This window comes from Uloborus diversus, chromosome 8 (assembly GCF_026930045.1).
Source record: "Uloborus diversus isolate 005 chromosome 8, Udiv.v.3.1, whole genome shotgun sequence".
NCBI classification, from domain to species: Eukaryota; Metazoa; Arthropoda; class Arachnida; order Araneae; family Uloboridae; genus Uloborus; species Uloborus diversus.
Window position 1 is genome coordinate 78,887,886 of NC_072738.1, and position 19,581 is coordinate 78,907,466.

General features: G+C 33.5%; 1 protein-coding gene across 1 annotated transcript in view; it reads right to left on the bottom strand.

Annotated features, from left to right (window-relative positions):
* The window catches only part of LOC129227423 (surfeit locus protein 4 homolog), a 42,617-nt gene extending 26,976 nt beyond the window's left edge, over window positions 1-15,641 (bottom strand). The window contains exons 1-3 of the mRNA XM_054861976.1: window positions 15,565-15,641; window positions 11,920-11,993; window positions 7,154-7,417 (exon numbers count right to left, since the gene is read on the bottom strand). Coding sequence (XP_054717951.1) covers window positions 7,154-7,417; window positions 11,920-11,976 — 321 coding nt within the window. The 5' untranslated portion in view covers window positions 11,977-11,993; window positions 15,565-15,641. The remainder of the gene's footprint in view (window positions 1-7,153; window positions 7,418-11,919; window positions 11,994-15,564) is intronic.
* Window positions 15,642-19,581: the final 3,940 nt, after the last annotated feature.

The following is a 19,581-nucleotide window of genomic DNA, read 5'->3' on the forward strand; positions in this document are numbered from 1 at the left end:
TCGTTCTTTTCGTGTACGCGTCAAGTCTGTTCTGTCGGATACCTTCATTCAAGAAGAAGGTGTACCCCAGGGGAGTGTACTAAGTGTAACTCTATTCATTATAGCAATCAATAGCTTAATTGACGAATTGCCCCCCGCCGTAAAAGGTGCCATGTTCGTGGATGATTTTCAAATTTCTTTCTCATCAACGAGCATGAGTATCATTGAAAGACAACTTCAAATTGCAATCAATAAAGTAAACCAATGGGCAGAAGAAAATGGGTTCACTTTCTCTGCTCAAAAAACATTCTGTATCCACTTCTGCCGTAAAAGAGGGCTTCACCCGGATCCGAATCTTCTCCTCAATAATCAACCAATAGCTGTAAAAGATCAAGGAAAATTCCTTGGTCTCATCCTTGATAATAAACTAAAATTTATACCGCACATACAAGAGTTAAAAAAGAAATGTTCATTAAAATTAAATATCCTTAAAGTCTTAGCGAATACTTCTTGGGGTGCTGATACAGAGTCTCTGTTAAGAATATACAGGGCTCTGATACGCTCAAAACTTGATTATGGATGTCAAATTTATGGCTCCGCTGCAAAAACATATCTGAAAAGTCTGGATCCAATACATAATCAGGCACTGCGCATCTGCACAGGAGCGTTTCGAACTTCGCCTATCAACAGTCTTCATATCCTTGCACACGAACAAACCCTAAACAATAGACGCCTCAAACTTTCTTTAAATTTTTACTTCAAAACAAAACCCTGCACCAATCATCCACTACATCTCCCCATTTTTAATCCATCTAATGTTGCTTTATTTCTACACCGGCCTTCGATGACCCCAACATTTGGGATCCGAATGCGTCGGGTACTCTCAGACCTGCAGCTGTCGGATTTCAAAACCGTTAACACAATAAAACTAATTGAACCATGGTGCGAAGTCATACCTTCTATAATCAATGATTTCTCAAAATTCCCAAAACAAACTACCGCTAATACAGTTTATCAACAAGTCTTTCATGAGATCAAAAGCAAGTATTCTGGTTACAAACACATTTTCACTGACGGATCAAAAGCAAACGATCACGTCGGCTTTTCCACAATAATTAATGATCAAGTTACGGCAGAAAAATTAAACACATCTTGCTCTGTATTTACTGCAGAAATAAAAGCTATATTTTCATCCCTAGAATCAATAGCCCAATCTGTTCATAGAAAGTGGGTGATATTCACTGACTCAAAGAGTTCAGTGGAAGCCATCACTCATTGCAATAATAACAGCCATCCTATAGTCATCCAGTCATATCTTTTATACAAAAACCTTATGCAAAATAATTTCCGTGTTCTTTTTTGTTGGATCCCTGGTTATGTAGGCATTGCAGGCAATGAGGCAGCCGACTCAGCTGCCAGAGCTGCAAGTATCCTGGTCGATAATAGTGTCCCTTTCGATGACATCAAAAACGCCGTCGTTGTAAGCCTCAACACGTATTGGCAGGGGACGTGGAATTCAGAAATCCATAATAAATTGCATTCGATACAGCCCTCCACTAGAGGTTTTAAATCATTAAATATCACCAGGAGAGAACAAGTCTTATTAGCTCGACTTCGCATTGGACATACCAGATTTACTCATAAATATATCTTATGTCATGAACCAGCTCCAACATGCATTACATGTGATGTAAATCAGACAGTGTTGCACATTTTATGCAACTGCCCAAATTTTAATCTAATTCGTTATAAATATTTTAATAATTTTAACCCATCTTTGAAGGAGTTGCTGGGGGAGCCGCCCCATCGCTATTTGTACTCCTTCCTCCAGGAGATTGGATTCTCCTTTTTAATTTAGTGTTTGTCTCGACATTATGTGATTTCGTCCTTATTTTGTTTTTCAAGATATTGTTTTGCCCATTTTGTCTTTATCTTCAAATTGTTTAAATGTTTTTATCGGCTGCACTTTTTAACACTAGCACTTGATGTTTTATGCTTTCTTCTTCAAAATATGCTTTTATTTACCTCAGACTTGCCAACCTAGACAAATGAAAAATCCTGCAATTTGCATGATAAAGCCTGCAATTTTATTTATCAACGTACCGACATATCAAAATCGCAATAATATCTTACTTTCAGAACAGAAAAGTTTTAATCATAATATGCTAAGATTAAAATGATGGCATTGTGTTATAAACGAATTTTTTTACACAGAAAAAATGGATTTTATACACAGAAATAAAACAATTTGAAGTTTAATTATTCTTTTATTAATAGAACTAGTAATTAACTGTTGAGGTATAATAGCAAAATGAATACTATTAATCTAAAGCATTTCTAAACAATTAATAAGCATATACTTGTCAAGATATTACATTTGATAAGAAAATTTTGCTTAAAAAAAAATATTTTATGATTTTAAAGAATTAAAAGTGCAAGATTTTGCCTTTTTTAAAAATAAATCATCAAACTTTTTTTCGAAGCAAGGAGCTTTCATTTTGGACTTGACTGTCAGCAAGCTTTCTAAATTTTCATTTGATAACTGAGAACGAAACTGAGTGTGGGTTTTGGTTACCATGCTAAAAATTCTCTCGCATTCTGCATTACTGTGTGGTAAAGTAAGCAGAGAGAGCATAAATTTACATAGCAGATCATATTTTTTTTCAGTATAATTACTCAGTTTCGCCCACTTCACATCCATTCTTTTTTCAGTTACAATATCCTCAGGCAAAGCTTCTACTTGGAGAGAGCAAAACTGAACTTGCAGTTCATCTAGTAATGCATCAGAACTTTGATATTTTAGAAGCTTTGTCAACACTGGAAATTTTTGGCAGAAGAACTGTACACTAGAAAATGAAGATGTCTCTAACTTATTCAAGTTCAATACTTGAGCATTAATTAATACTTCATCATTAAATGGGAACTTACGATACATATAATCACAGACAGTAGTGAAATAAATCCTAACTGACTTAAAAAACTCTTTTTTTTTACTTGGTTTTAAGGATTCCACCACTTTTGAACATGTTTGTCCAATCACAAGATTTGAATCTAACCTCTGATTTTCCACACTATGATATTTTACATCTAACAATGAAGTACTGGTTTTAATTGCTGAAGGAACAATAAATCTGGATAAAACATTCCTAAAAGTTGTAATTAAAATTTCATGAAGAATATGTATTTGTGGAGATCCTGACTGCAACTTGACATTGGGTTCTTCAAAAAGTGGTATAGTATGAGTTAAAAATAAGCAATAGGCTTTACTTAAATCAGAAGTTAGAAACATAAAGATTCTTTCTTCTCTCGAAAGAATATTTTTGGACAGTTTATGATCACCAACATCAGGATCTAATTTCTGTCTTTTAACAGCGCTAGATTGAAAATTAGCTCTAGATGATGTTGACTCTACTACTTGCATGTTGAAACGGCTGCTTGTTTCAAAGGCCTTTACTTTTGGAATTTTGTAATCTTTTAAAGTATTATTTGAATTAGGCTTGCTTTTCAGTTCTTCTTTGAAAAAAGATACCAACGGATCCCACTGCTCCAACAGGCGTTTTAGAGAACGCCCTAATGAAAGCCATCTAGTTGATACATGTTTTATTATTTTTCTTGTCTCTGTATCATGCAATGCCTGAAATTGCTTTAATTTTTGTTTTCTTTTGGAACTTTTATCTAAATAGTAATATATGTCAATAACATATTCCTCGACATTTACAGGGAGCATAGCTGCACCTTTTTCAGCTGCGAGATTTAAAAGATGGCAAGGGCAGCCAATAACACATAAATTGGAAATGCTTTTACTCATAATGCCAGCAGCACCAATTTTTTTTCCTATCATCACAGGGGCATTATCAGCCCCGAAAGCTAGGCAATTGTCCAGATCAATTTGGTTTTCATTCAATGCGCTTAATAAAAGATGAGATATGTTTACCCCAGTTCCATCTGATTCTAAAACAGGTGAACACAGCAAAGAAGACTCAATTTGCAATGAAGATTCATTATAATATGTGACACAAATTGGATATAATTTACAATCAGTTTTGTTACTACCATCAGTAGCAATTGAAAAAGGACTTTTCTTCAGTATTTCCACAATACTTTCTTTTTCAAACTTTGCCATCTCTTTAATGACTGCAGTAGTTTTGGTCCTTGCGCACCCATATTTTTTTGCGATATCGCTATCGGGGAACATCTTTCGGAACAACGCTCCAACGTGATCACTAGCATGAATTGCTACATTATGCTCCACAATAAACGTAGTAAAAAGAGCTTCCGCACGGATAACATTCAAGTCTTGATTAGACTTAAGGGCATCAAGTTTTTTATTATTTTTTAAGCTAGCCGAGTTCCGTGTATGTTTCTCTGTGCTTATATGTTTTTCTATGTCAGCTTTACCTCGATGCAAAATGGAGAAGTCACAGGCACAGGTGGAGCAAAACGCAAAGTGTTCGCCTTTTCTTGACGATTTGATTGACGGAAATTGTTCAGTGTAGCTTTTGCTGAATGCCGTCCGATATTTTTTTGACATCGTTTCGCACTTTACAATTTATATTACTTAACACGCAACACAACATACATGTACATTTACAATTTACATTACACAATTCGCACTCGCACCGGCCGACACAAACAACAAACAAGTTCTGACCACGTGAGCTAGCAGGAAAACCGTCAAAGTTAAAGTTATTTTAGTTCACCTGTTTCTTCCAATGAGACACGCTACGTGATCAACGACGTACTCCGTAGATAACAAGCGAGTCCCATGTCGTAGCCTACGAAAATTCTGTCCGTTAACCTCTGTGCTGCATTGCATTTTCGTAGGCTACACCTGCGTTTCGGCAGTTTGGCAAAACGCCAAAAAACTGTTTGAGAGCTTTTGCGGGCGGTTTTTTTTTTCTCTTTTCAATCAAAATGAATATTTTTTTGAAGAAATGTATTAATTTTTGGTGCTGTTAAGTTTTTGAACAAAAATCCGGAGATATCAGCGCTAAATCCGGATGTGTCGAAAATAACGTAAAGTACGGAGACTCAGGCCTAAATCCGGAGGGTTGGCAAGTCTGAGCGTGTATCAGGTGTGGCGGCGACCAATTTCAGCAGCTATTGTAAATTTTGAAGGTTTATTAAATGTACTAATTGAAGTTGGTGTAAGATTTTTTGTTCTTGATTTTCCCTTTGTGAAAAGCACGGGAAAGTAATGCTTCTTTTATTTCTACGAATCGTTATCTCATGTGTTTTTTCTCTTTATTAAATTGTTAAAACTATTACTTTTATATAAAAATATCATTTTCTTAAACAAAGAAAGCAACATCAGGGTGGCGACAGGAACAGCGAAAAAAAGTTCCCTGACTTTTCCCTGATTAAGTTCACTGAATTTCCCTGATTTACGTTACCATGGATAATGGCTTTCTTCCTTTACCGTACCTGAAAACCATTGCATATTAAATAAAATGCAGTGTTTAAAACATTATAAGCTGTTAATTAAAAAAATATATTTTGAAAATAAGCTTCTTTTTCTTAGTAAAAATAGTATATTAAATTATCTACCGAGAAATATTATAGGAAATCTAAAACAATGCTTTACTTCCAGTATCCTGTTAACATAGGAATTCTAAGAAATTATTATAACCACTCGTAAAGAAATATCTAATCATCATAAAACTAAAAATGTTTATTTGGAACTAATTTTGAACTGAATTTTCAAGCAGCATAATTGTTGCTGTGAGAATAACAAGTAATTGTGAAAGTATAGAAGTAATGTAGTTTTACTTACATAAATAATGGACATACTTATGTAAAACAAATTGGAACCTTTAAACAACCAGTCATATTGAGCTATTCTCTAAACAAGAACTTAGGTTTTAACGAAGGAATACAGAATTTTAACTATTAAAAAATAGTAAAAATATTTACTTATGTACACAACTCAATTTCAAATGATTTCATTATTAGTCGAAAAAATATCTTTTTTAACAAACATTGAAATGTAAAAAAAAACCAATAACTAATTTCAAAATTTATAGCATATAACTTGGTTTTAAAATAAAAGGATTTTAAAGTCTAAAAAAAAATTATATAAAAAATTTAAACCCTTCGTATAATCTAAAGTGACAGCGAATAATAAGATGGCAAAAACAAAGTTGATTTTCATTTAACATTCAATTTTAGCAATTAAATCAAAAACGCCAAGTAAAATACCTTTTATGCTCTTAACAGCATCAATTACAAAAAAAAAAAATCTTGAAATCGTGATTACAGTACGCTAGCTACTTCAAGACAATAAGTAAAGGCAATGGAGCTAAGTCTTTAATGGCAACTTCCTCTTTGCCTACGGAAAATGAATAGGAAAAAAAGGGTGTTTAATTTTGCAAAGCAAAAAAAAAAAAAGTTCTTCATTTGATCAATTTTTCCTGAATTTTTATTATTTTTTCGAAATTCCCCGATATTTCCCCTGATCAATAAAGTTCCCTGACTTTTCCCTGATCTGTCGCCACCCTGAACATGCTATCGTGAAACAGAAAATTCAAAACAGAAAAGTGCGACTCTTTGCTGGTTTTCCTTTTTTAACGAATGCAGATTTTTACACTGTTTCAAACAAAAGCCTGAATTTCAGCTAAACTTTAGCCCTATATGATTTGTTGTTGTATCATCTGAAAGCTAATGGAATAGGCCAGTTTTAAGTAGATTTGGGTGATTGTAGCTCTTACGGTTGTTTTTGAAAATGTCGATTAAAAATGTTGGCACCATTTTAATTCTGAGTGTGTCCAATGTTTCAAAGCTTGTAGCTCTCGGTAAAATGCGACTATCTTAATGCGAAAGGTATCATTTTGTAGGATTTAGTCTGCTATTTCTAAATATGTACTTATTTTCCTTGTAGGTCTTACAGGAATTTCAGAAATCGGTCGTTTTCTCAGAATTTTGTTTTTTTACTCATTTTCCTTAAATTTACCATAACTCGGTTATGGTTAAGGATTGGACTTGATAATGGGTGGTTCTATGCTCCGCTTGGGCTCTATCACCCCCTTTTGTATGGCAGATTCGATCGAAATCACCCTGTATACCCTAAGTATTTATCCCTAAAAATAAATACCCGGGCATTTTACATAACTAGGCACAGTTGACTCAGTCGTTCATCCCTTCATTGGGTCGAACTTAAAATAAAGTTAATGCTTACCTGTAAGAAGACTATGAAAAAAAGCACACCGCATGCTGCATCAACTTTGAAACGAGCCAAGACCAGTGCAGATCCACTCAGTTGTCCAACTAAGTTGATGAACACAAAGGCTGATCCTAGAAACCATCCAATGCCCCACGAAACATTCATGTAATCTCTTTGTTCTCCCCACTGCATGAACATTCGAATTCCATCTTCAATAAAAGTACTGACCAGACAGAGTCGGGCAAGTGTAGGGAGAATATGCTTCCCATGTCGCAACACCTATTTAAAAATTTTATCCATACATATTTTAGGACCAACATAATTTTAAAAATAAAGTAATTTAAAACATTTCAAGTTTATATATGTGAGAAAATTTTTACATTTTGAAAGTTAGCAATTTTATACTATATAAATACAGAAGTTACGACTAGCAACAGGCTCTGAAACCAGCTAGGATAGTAGTCAATTTATCAATTCCTAATAAAGATTAAGAGCATTCTGAAAATTATTCACCCTATTCAAGTAATGGTTGCTTCCAGCAGACTCTTCCAAATGCTTACAACACTCTTGAAATCTTAATTTTTCTTAACTTCAAGATTGGCCTGGGATTTGAAAAGCTTAAAACAATGAGCCTTAGTTTTGCCACATGTGCAGATACAGTAGACCCTTGTTTTAAGCGGGGGATTGCGTTTCCACAGAGATGCCGCGTAAATCGGACTGGGTAAATTGAGTGTTAGAATAGTAGTGTTAAAATGGGGGTTAGGTTTTGTAGACATAAAATACTTCATTCTAGTGATGACTGATTGTATAATAAGTTTTAACGCATACATATATCAATACATATGCACAACATGCACAAAGAAAACAAATTAATTTAGTGTTTAAGAAAAGGAAAAGACTATGATTGTCTTTTGACAGTCAAGAATATTTCTCTGTAGTTCTTTGCATAACGTTCACCCATCCATAATCACTTGCGTCATTTCCATGATAGAATCTTCCTTCACTAACAAATCAGAAAGATCATTTCTATTGTCTAGGAATGTCTCAAAATTTGCAATTTGAACGTTTTTGGTTGTGTGTCACCGATGTTGGTATCCACGTTGGGTTTGCCCTTTGTCACTCCTAAAAGCTATTCTTCCAGTGAGTTCTGTGTGAGTTCAATAACTTCATTTCTGGAAAGAGCTCTGGAACCAATTGCATAAAATGTGTCCAGTGGCCCAAGCTCGATTATTAGCACGCCAAAATGCAGTTTATTATGTGTAATCTGCAATCTTTAGGAGTTTAGATTTTGAAAGAGGGAAAAATGTTATCTGTTTGCATTGCCGCATCCACATAAAATAAAATAAAGGTGTGAAATCTTAAACCGCATATAATTGAAACCACGTAAAACAAAGGTCTACTGTACTTAGCCCATCAACATTCTCAATTTTAATAAACTTGAACAAATGGATATGTTCCCTTCCACTCTCCTTTACATAAGACTACACATATCAAGCATTTTAACCCATGAATTATAATTTTAATTTGAAAGTCTATTTAATAACCCCCATAGCCCGCCTTTGAACCCTTTTCAATAAGTTAAACCTTTTTTTAAGATAAAGAGACCAAAACTGAACAGCCTATTTTTCCAGCGGTTTTCCAAATCTTCAGTATTATAAAGGCAGAAGAACTTTTGCTCAATTATACGAAATAGATCAATTAATAAACCCAAGAATGCTATTGGCTTTGTTATTTGCTAATAATTGTATGCCCAAAAAAAATGGCAATTTAGAGCCCAAATATAGTCACTTGCTCAGAAAGCCACAAGGCTACTGAATGCAAAGACATAAATAAAAAGTGGGCACTTAACTTTACTCAAGAGAACATATTTTCTTCAATGCCTTTACTTCTCTTTTTTTCCCCAAGATTCTAGTACTTTTATTTATTAAGGGATTTTTTAATGCTGTCTCTTGTTTTCTGAATTCAATGTGCTACCGCAGGGATCTACGAATAGCTTTAGCAGTGGTATGTTCATACTCGTTGCTCCTTGTATCATTTGTCCTCTGCCAGAAAATGATTCAAGTAGCATCTGTTCTACTCTAACGATTAAAACTAATTCTTGAATTTTTTTCACGTCAAAAACAAGTTTTTTTACATCAAGAGCCAACCGTAAACACTATAAAATGAGCTTATAAAGGGGGCGGGATCCAACTCTGCTATTATTCAAAGATGGGCAGTCTGCAGCTAAACCTGCATGACACAATCTAATGATACTTGGATGATATTTTTGTTGCTGGGGGAGGATTATCTAAAAAAAAACCAAAGATGTGTCTTATTTACTGTTTATTTCAACTTAGTTTCTCTTCCTGAAAGGTTGTAAGTCGGAAAATCTCTGGTGGTTGATAATACTAAAACAATAAATTCTCAATTATCTGCAGAACAGAGTGGGACAGTAACCAATCGCAGATGAATGAATAGGGGTCTGTCCAGGATTTTTCCCAGGGTCCGTTTTTTGTGAAAAATCAATATTTTTGTGAAAAATCAAATTTTGCAAAAAAAAAAAAAAATTTTGAATTCTGAGATGGGGTAAACTGCATCATTGACACTTCAAGTTGAGTGTTTTAACTCTTTTCTGTTGAGAATATCATTCTTGCGTGTTTTTCGAGTATTGGGGGTACAGGAGGGGCGGCATCACTCTCTGGGAGATGGGCACCCCATAAGTATCAATATTTATTTACTATTCTACATTATGTTACATTTTTTTTAAGAAATGTTATATGTATAGTATTTAAAATAATTGTAACAACGAAATTCAGGCAGAGGTTTAGCATTTAACTTTTTGAACCAAGACATTGTTAGAGCACAGAATTTAGTTTAAAACTTATAAACTCCGTAATTTTTACACAAATAAAAAAATATTTTATTTGTTTACCTCTTAACAAAGTGTACTAAACATCGAAAATTCGAAAAATCAGATTCCCATAGCGGATGCAAAGAGATTGCAATCCTCAAGTGAAAACATCAAAAGTATAAAAACAGCTCGTAAAATAAATATTTTTAGACAAAATTATTTTAGAATCGCATTTTAGAGTCCTATGATAAACATATCACTAATGTCTGGACACAGTTGAATCAAAAAAAAAATAAATAATAAATAAATATAAATAAATAAATAAAATAAAAAATGAACCTTTGATTCAACATTTAAGTTTTTGACTTATAAAAGAAAATGGAATTCCGCTTAAAAAACTTAAAATAAGTGTTGTTATAAAAATAAAGAGACTTCATTTATTTGCATCCTAATAAAGCGAAGTTAGCTTGAAAAAAGAATACAATATGATTCTCATATCGAGTGTAAAAAGATGGCGCTTTTCAAAATGTAGACATATAAAGATAAAAACGAGAAATAAAAGAGTTTATTTAAAATTAATTATCCTTCTTAGCATCGAAAAATCAAACCCATATAACTTTCTCCCCAAAATAACAATTAAACATCGCCCCGCCAGACGCTAAGTGGCGATAAACAGCTAAACATAGCTCCCACCAGACGCTAAGTGGCGTTAAGTTTAAAAATGGTAACCCTATCTGAAGCGATCACATTTTCCCCCCATCCCTACTATCCTCTGCAATTCTAAGTTCATTTTGCTGTATATTATTGTTTATTAAATCATGAGCAGGGAGAAAAGTGCTTACACGACTGGACTGACTGAAGGTTGACGCTTTTTCGGAGAAGCTTACTATACCGCTGCATAAAATAAACAAGGAAAATTATAAACCAAACTCACTTTCAGCTGTTAATTTCTTTCAAAGAAACCAACAACGAGCATTATATTTATTTGGTCTTAGTTGTTATTTATCGCTTGCAGGATAATCACAAAAGTGCCGATTTTTTTTTTTCTTTTGAAAAATTAGCACATTTTATATAAGTTGATCCCTCTCATTTAACTTTAAAAAAGGTTCCAAACATTATCTCATTATTTTGATTTGAGATTTGCTCTTCCAAAAAACAATTTGTGAAAGATCCGTTTTTGTTTATTTGAATTTTGTGAAGGGTCCGTTTTGGTTGGTCGGGATTTTGTGAAAGGTCCGTTTTGGTTGATCAGATTTTTGTGAAGGGTCCGTTAACGGACCCCTATTTCCTCTGGTCCCCCTGATGAATCTTGTGAACAATCTGTAAAAACAGATAAAAAGTACTACTAGAGCATAGGATGGCTAAAAAAAAACTTGTACTGTGAAACTGCTTGATGTGATCAATTTTAGGTTCTTGCGAAAATTGGTCATGAAGCGAGAGGTCACTTAACGGAGGTTGCTTTAACTTAGTTAATATTGTGAAACACGTACCTTGACTGCTATAAAAGCAAAGATTTTAATATCTTAATGAATAATAATTACTGGTTGTTACACCCTCAAAATCACTTTTGACAAAAACCACTTTTAACATCTAAAGCTCAACCCCAATCACACTATACAAAACAATAGTGAAATATCGTGACAACAAATACCAATACAATGAAATATCTGTTTAAACGAAATAAATTTTTAGTGCCGATTTGATTTCAATGTCATTGGTTAATTCCATGACAGCGAAATTATAGTTACAATTCACAAAATTTGTGGTTCCTTGAAGTTTGTTTTAACGGAATTTCACTGTATTAAGTAAAATAAAAATCAAAACTTAACATAAACTTTTATGATTTAGAACATTTTTCTCTCAGTTTTATCACTCAAATGGAGATGAAAGGAGACATGAACAGCAAATTCTCACACATATGATAATTTAAAGAACTTTAATAAATATATACCTCATCAACAAAATCTTCTGCAACTCTTAATAACTCTCTTTGGTCCACTTTCGCCATTTTTATGAGGCGGTAAGCTGGAAGAATATTAAGATAATAAACAGCATTTCAAGAAATTATTTATCAAAACAGATTATACAAAAAGTACACACACTACAGAAAATTTTTGCACTGGATTAGATCATAATCAGGGACTATAATATTCAGGATGACGAAATTCCTACCGATATTTCTCAGACTCCCAGTTTGAAAATTATCCGATAGAAATACAAAGTTTGAATGGGTCCAGGTTTCGAAAATGTCGTGATATTTTTGAACGATTTATAATAGGGTTGCGATCAAAAACTCTATTAAACTAGAGCTTCTTTTCTAAAGAAAAACAAAAGAAGCGCAAGAACCCTATAGTCCACAGAACATATATTCTCTCGTGCAAAATTTTTAAAAATACCAAATCACACCAAAATAATTTTAAAATATTTTAAAAAGTACGGAAGTTAAGCTCACTTATAAATGAAGCTTTGCATTGCTGAAAGCTCTACAACGGAAGTTTTCAATATATGAGAATATTTAATTTTACCTTAAAGTTGCTTGCGATTTAGTAAAAAGGCAATGCATGATGAAAAATTTCAGCAAATTAATAAGATATGTTAGCCAAATGATAAAGAGAAAAGAATTATAAAATAATGAAAGTTGGATATTAAAATTAAAAGTTCAAAATTAATGCAATACAAGCAGGGATCGCGCTAAGGATTTCGAATTGTTCGCCAGTAAATTAACCAAATTTTAAAAGTCTTAGTCAAAGACTAACTTTTACTTATTTTAATGTATTTTTGTCTGCAGAAATATTTAATCAGAAAGTGAAGTATAACTTAATTTTTGACCATTTTTTGAGGATAAGGGCAGGGGTATATCCAGGAATTTTTGCCCGTTTTTAGGAATTTGGTGAGAAAAAAAATGCAAATTAAGTAGTTTTTCCACAAATCATATGTAATTTTTCAAAGGAAAAAATGGCTAAAAACAACTTTAAGTGATATTTATCATTCTTTAACAAATTTGAGAGTAGAAATAAAAGCGTTTAAATGAAGTAAAGAATGCATTCCTATCTTACTCCGATGTTTCAGACATCAAACACAATGAAACAAACGCGCCATTCAACAAGGCATCCGCCAACACTTTCTACTCGGTAGCCACGCTGCGTACTCGATATCCAATCAGCGAGAGGCGCAAGTACAGTGGCGCAAAGAGGCGCGAGGCAAACGTCATTCTTCCTCGGATCCGATGTACGGTAACGCCGTAGGAACGCTCCGATCCGATGCTAAAACGCGTGCACGCACCTCAATCTGCTCGGAGTGGTCCGAGTGTAAAACTTTTTATGATTGCTAGTCTGGGAGTTTGGTGAAAGGTTCGTTTTTAGGGGTCGGAATTTTGTAAAGGGTCCGTTTTTAGGGGTCCAAATTTTTTGAACGGACCTAATTTTTATCTAGATTGACATCTGAAAAGAGATTTTTTTTTTCATCTGTGTATATTTTAGAGAATTTTCTGTTCGCTAATAAATTCGCCAAATTCGAATTTTGTTTGCCGATTTTAGCGCATTAGCGAATGCTTAACGTGGTCCCTGACAAGGATTCTCATCAGGGGAGGGGGGGGACACCGAGGCACCCCAAGAGAGGGGGATGTAGAAGAATTTCAAGGGAGGCATGAGCGTATTTTAGAAATATAGTAAAAAAGGGAAACAAAATTATGATTTACTCAATTTTGAAGTCACATGTAAATATTTTGGATATTCTCTCCATTTTGGAAGTTTTCAGAACAGTTTTTACCCACATATCCCTGAATCTGTATTGGTAGCATTAGCAGGCATAAAGTCAAAACATCGAGCACGGATCGACTTCAATTTATTAGTGAGCTAGCCAACTCAGTTGAGCGACTCATTGTGACTAGCTCACTCAAAAGAACTAGTTCCTTTTAGCAATTCATCAACTCACTTCCTAAGCTAAAAAACTAAAATTATTCCTTTTTCTTTTCCTAAATTTACAACAGTCGATACATAGACACACTCGTGATTAAAAAAGTATGATTTGAATTCATATGTCTTTTTTTTTTTTTTTGCATCCTCAAACATGTGTGCCTTCTGGGTTATTTTTCTTTTGTATATCCCCTTTTTTATGACCTCAAACCCTGCATAACTCTCCCCCCCTCCACTCTTGAATCTGTGTGCCCTGGGAGTCAAGGTTTTGGGGACTCATTCCGCTCTTGGTATAGAATCATTTTGTTTGATCAAGTGGTCCCCTTCAAATATTGAAATTAAAATAATTCAATAACCTACAGCCATTGCCTAGCAACAGAACAACAGATTAAAAGAATTGGAAATAATTCTTAAGTCACTCTGCGGAATCAATCTATTTCTTCCGAATACAGAAGAATTGTCTTGGGATGGGAAACTTGTGAATGAAAAAAGTCAGGACACCAAACTGTCAATAGTTTTGAAAATCACCCTATGGTTTTTTTTCTAGCCTTTTATAAAAAGTTTCATTTTCAATTAGACTATTATAGTGGGATAACAGCCTTGGACCATGGATGTTTCAAGAATTTTCTTCCAGGCCTCTTTCTTTGGCCATAGTCTTCCAGTTATTCACTCTCAAGGTGGTTAGATTATTATGATTAGGATGTAAAGGCATAGCTATGAAGTTAGTAAGAAAAATGACAGAGTCCTACAATTATAAAACTTAAAGATTCCCACACAAATATACATCATATTGTGCCATCGCCATCAAAACACAATTTTAGACCCTGAAAAGGTAAATTGTAAGAAATATGCAAAATTGCTTCCAACACATGAAAATTTTCATTTTAATAGATTTTTTTTGGTTGATTAAGATTATTTACTTTATTTCATGGTTAAATTGGTTTTAAGACTACCTTGCAGATGCTTCATTTAAAAATGGAAACACGTTTTCTAAAACTAATTCTAGAAAGCCTGGATGTTATTTATTCAAACAGCACAATAGGTCAATGCCTTCCTTTGAAGCTTTTCCCACAAAAGCTCCTTTTTAACTTTGATGTTTGTTTTCTTCAGTGGAGTGGTGTAGAGGGGGGAGGAGAGTGTATACTTGCAGAAATACTAAAATAAAATCAAAAAGGTGGGGACAGGAAAGCACAAAAATGAGAGGAGACTTGTGTAAAAAATAAGTAGAGGGACATCAGCCTTTCTTGACTGGTTTTCATTGATAAATTTTTGAGCACCATCAGCAGCATGTGATTGATAGACATTCTGAAAGCTTTAATTTGTAGACAGAAACTGCGAAATTACATATGGTGGTACAATTCTAACCTGACACATGAAAAAAAAAACTTCCATTATATTGAGTGTTGAATGAAGATTGGAACAGCCAGAAATGCATAAGGCAACTCAAAGAATAGCTTTAAATAGGTATGATACCTGAGACAAAATTATGAAATAGTAAATTATTGCTTTCATTGCACAAATATTTCCTACAATTCGAAGTTCCATAAAATTCATCAACATATGCGTGAGGTCTATCTAAAGTGTATTAGACTGAAAAATGATTTAAGATGTTGCAAAATTTTACGTCAAGATAACAGAGCATTCAATAAATACGAAAAGACAGAAAATTTAAATATTTTTACCGATAGGACCAATGCCACGTCGTTTCACGCCTGAAACTCGTATAATGGCTTTATTTCTTGTGGCGAAGTTGAAGTGACTGCTGTAATGACAGGTAAGATGACAGGCTGCGATACATTTCTTCAGCTGCAGTGAATAAATTTGACATAGTTTTTGAAATTTCAGTATATTAGCGACAAATAACTGACGTATTAGATAGCTAGACAACTTTATTCTGCAGTAATAGAGTTGTTGAACTTTTTAATTTCAAATAATGCTCTCAGTAGACTAATAACGAAATAGTTGTGGTGTTTTATATGTAGCTGGTTGGCATCAGTAATCTCCAAAAATCGTAAACAAAACAAAATTCTGACAAGAAAATCGGTCAATGCAGGAACGATCCTGACAGATAAACGGGAGGCAACCCTATATTTTGGCGCTAAATGATATCATTCTCAGACTTGGCGACAAGGATTCTTCCTGTACCTCGTGGTGCGTGGTTTAAAAAATGGCTTGAAGAATGTAGTAATGAGTAATGTGTTAATGTATTTATTATGATGAGATTTTTGCAATTAAATATGCATGAAAGTAAGTAAAACATTTTCTTGGATGTGACTATATTAAGTTGTATCTTTTTGTTTTTTTTATTTTGAAAAAGAGCATGTTCCTTTATTTACGCTTACTGTCTGACCACGGATTGTATGGAATGACAAACACCGTTTTACAGCCGGAAATGGATAAATTTATTATTTTTTACCGATGTCAGCTTTTTCAGAAGCAGAGTCTCATTCAAATGAGCGGAATACGCGCATCAAATTTTTACTTTTCCCCCTTATTCACATAGATTCGTTGATCTGGACGTTTGAAAATTCCATGCAATCTGTAATTGGACAGTACAACGGTCATGAAATTAAAAGCATGTATTAAGATTTATTATGGCTAGGCCTTAGTTTTTTTTCTAGATTATCGTTCTGTGCACCTGTACTTTCTATCCGAGCAAAATTTATATTATGCCATAATTAGACGTCTTTCAGATAACTAATATAATATGGGAAATTGTTGTTAGACGTTAGCTTGCATAGGTGTGCATTAAATAAACGTTTCTCGTGTGCTTGAGATTTTTGCTTCCCCCCCCCCTTGAATAATCGAAACTATTAGGCTTCTTTTAATTTCCCGCCTAAATTAACGTACATTTCTTTAAGACGTCCTTGAGGATTCTTCCTGTAAGCGTGCATGTATTCACATCATTAAACGTTTAAATCCTTTGTGAAACATTTAGATGTTTCCTTTTCCTTGCATAATTAAAAAAGCTACTGAGTTGCTTAATTATCATCATTAATTAACAATCATTTTTCTCAGATGTGTTGACTTTTGTTAGAATTGTTCCTGTCAGCCTTTAGCGTGCATAGATCTGCGTCAACTAGAAATCTGTTATCGTGAGTAAATTGTTTAATTTCTTTCATTTAGTAAATCCATTTTGATGTATAATTAATTTAATTATTGCCAGAACTAAATTTATTCCTGTCATCTATTCTTAAGGACAGATTCCTCCTGTTAGCCATTAGCGTGCAAAGATGTGTTTTTAATGAACGCTATTGAAAATTGTACTGTAAAGCATTTTTGTTCCTTGAACAATTAGGAATATTTATCAGCAAATTTAATTTTCTACCAAAATTAACTTTCTTTCAGATATCAAGTCTTAAGTAAGGATTCTGTCTCCTGTGTAGTTGAGCATCAAATGACTTCATTCTGACATTTATTTTCTTTTCCTGTTGCATAGTTGAAACCATTTAGGGCCATTCCTCCGTCACATGTGGGACAAAAATACGCTTAAATTTCATTAACATTTCGTCATATCTCTTAATATTTTAATGAAACTGGGGTAAGCAATTTTTATCTTTAAATTTGATACAAAGATACTTCTGAAACAATTTTGTTATTTAAATTAAAATTTACATGCGTCACGTGCGGGACATCTAAAGTCAACCTCTGGTAACTTGCTTGTGGATAAGCTAATATTTTTGCTCTTTTAATACAGCAATGACGAAACAAATTGCTGGTTTTGAAAGCTATGGTTCCAATGTAAAGGACACATATCTCATAAGTTAAGAAATAATTATTTAAACCATTGAAAAAAAAAAATATGTCTATGCCTATTCCATTGAAAATGGTCATTTTGTCCCGCACGTGACGGTTTCTGTATTTCATAAAAAATAAATAATTTTTGAAAGTTTTGGCTAAAGAAGTCACACATGCGTTTGTGATGTCTTAAGCAACAAAATTTTGTTCATTATCCTTTTAAATTATTATTTTTTATGAAATATACGAAGCGTTACGTGCGGGAAAAAATTGCCATTTTCCGTGGAATAGCCCTTTAACTGTTCAATTTCCCGGCAAAATATTTCCTTCAAAAATTAACTCTGTAAAGGTTCTTCCTGTTAAGTCCCCTTCCCTTCAATAATCATATCTTTTCTTCTTGTTGAATATTCTCCCTATTAGCCTTCCTGGGTGTGCCAAAAATGAACATTTATTAATTTTCATATTCTTGGTGTCAAAAATCAGTATGCTGTTTAATTTACTGTCAAAATTCATGCATTTTAGGTATTATTCTTATCCAGCATCATAGATGTGTAACAAATAGGTGTTTATCATGAGTAAAATACTTATTTCCTAATCCTACATAATTGAAACTATTTAGCTGTTTAATTCATTACTTAAAATCATATGCCAGATTTTTAATCTCTATTGAACTTTAACTTTGTCTAGCAACAAATGAAAGATTTTTGTAGTTTGCTAAGAGCTAAATTATTTAAGCATGAAACACGATTCTATTAAATTAGTAGGGCACCTGGTACATTTGTCAATAGAACCTGAAGTATAAGTTCACCTTTCAGTGAGCAGTCATTGTTAGAGCAATGATTGAAATCTTTGAGATTGTGGGTTTTTCACTGGTCAGTCATCAGTTCCAAGTTCATCTGATGCACAAAATTCCTGCGGACATGTGTATAAAAACGCTTTATTTCAGTGTGCCCAAAGTTTACTGTTCTATTTGTATTATGAATACATTTTTTGCTTATTGTATATTTTTCAGAAGGGTTCCTCCATGTTAGTTTACCAAGATGTCAATTGTTTGATCCTGAATAGCGAGAAGATGAATGATTTCATGGAAACTTAAAGCACGACACTAGTTGAATTTAGACTTTGCATGACAGTTACTTTATTAAAGTCTGCTGCAAAGTCTTAATTTTGCTGGTAATAATGCTTTAACTGGACCTTTCAATGAACAAGAACAACCATTAGAATCTTGGAAATGGTGGGTCTATGCTTTGCAGTCAGAAATCAGTATTAAGTTCATTTGATGCACAAACTTCCTGTGGGATAAGTATAAAAATAATTATTTCAATGTGCCCAAAGTTGAATGTTCAATTTGTATTGTGAATTATGAATACATTTTTTGCTTATTGTATATTTTTCAGAAGGGTTCCTCCATGTTAGTTTACCAAGATGGCAATAGTTTGATCCTGAATAGCAAGAAGATGGATGATTTCATGGAAACTTAAGCACGACACTAGTTGAATTTAGACTTTGCATGACAGTTACTTTATTAAAGTCTGCTGCAAAGTCTTAATTTTGCTGGTAATAATGCTTTAACTGGACCTTTCAATGAACAAGAACAACCATTAGAATCTTTGAAATGGTGGGTCTATGCTTTGCGGCCAGAAATCAGTATTAAGTTCATCTGATGCACAAACTTTCTGTGGGATAAGTATAAAAATAATTATTTCAATGTGCCCAAAGTTGAATGTTCAATTTGTATTGTGAATTATGAATACATTTTTTGCTTATTGTATATTTTTCAGAAGGATTCCTCCATGTTAGTTTACCAAGATGGCAATTGTTTGATCCTGAATAGCGAGAAGATGGATGATTTCATGAAAACTTAAGCACGACACTAGTTGAATTTAGACTTTGCATGACAGTTACTTTATATGATTCTTGTGTCTGATGTAATAAAAAGCATTTACAGAATTAATATAAAG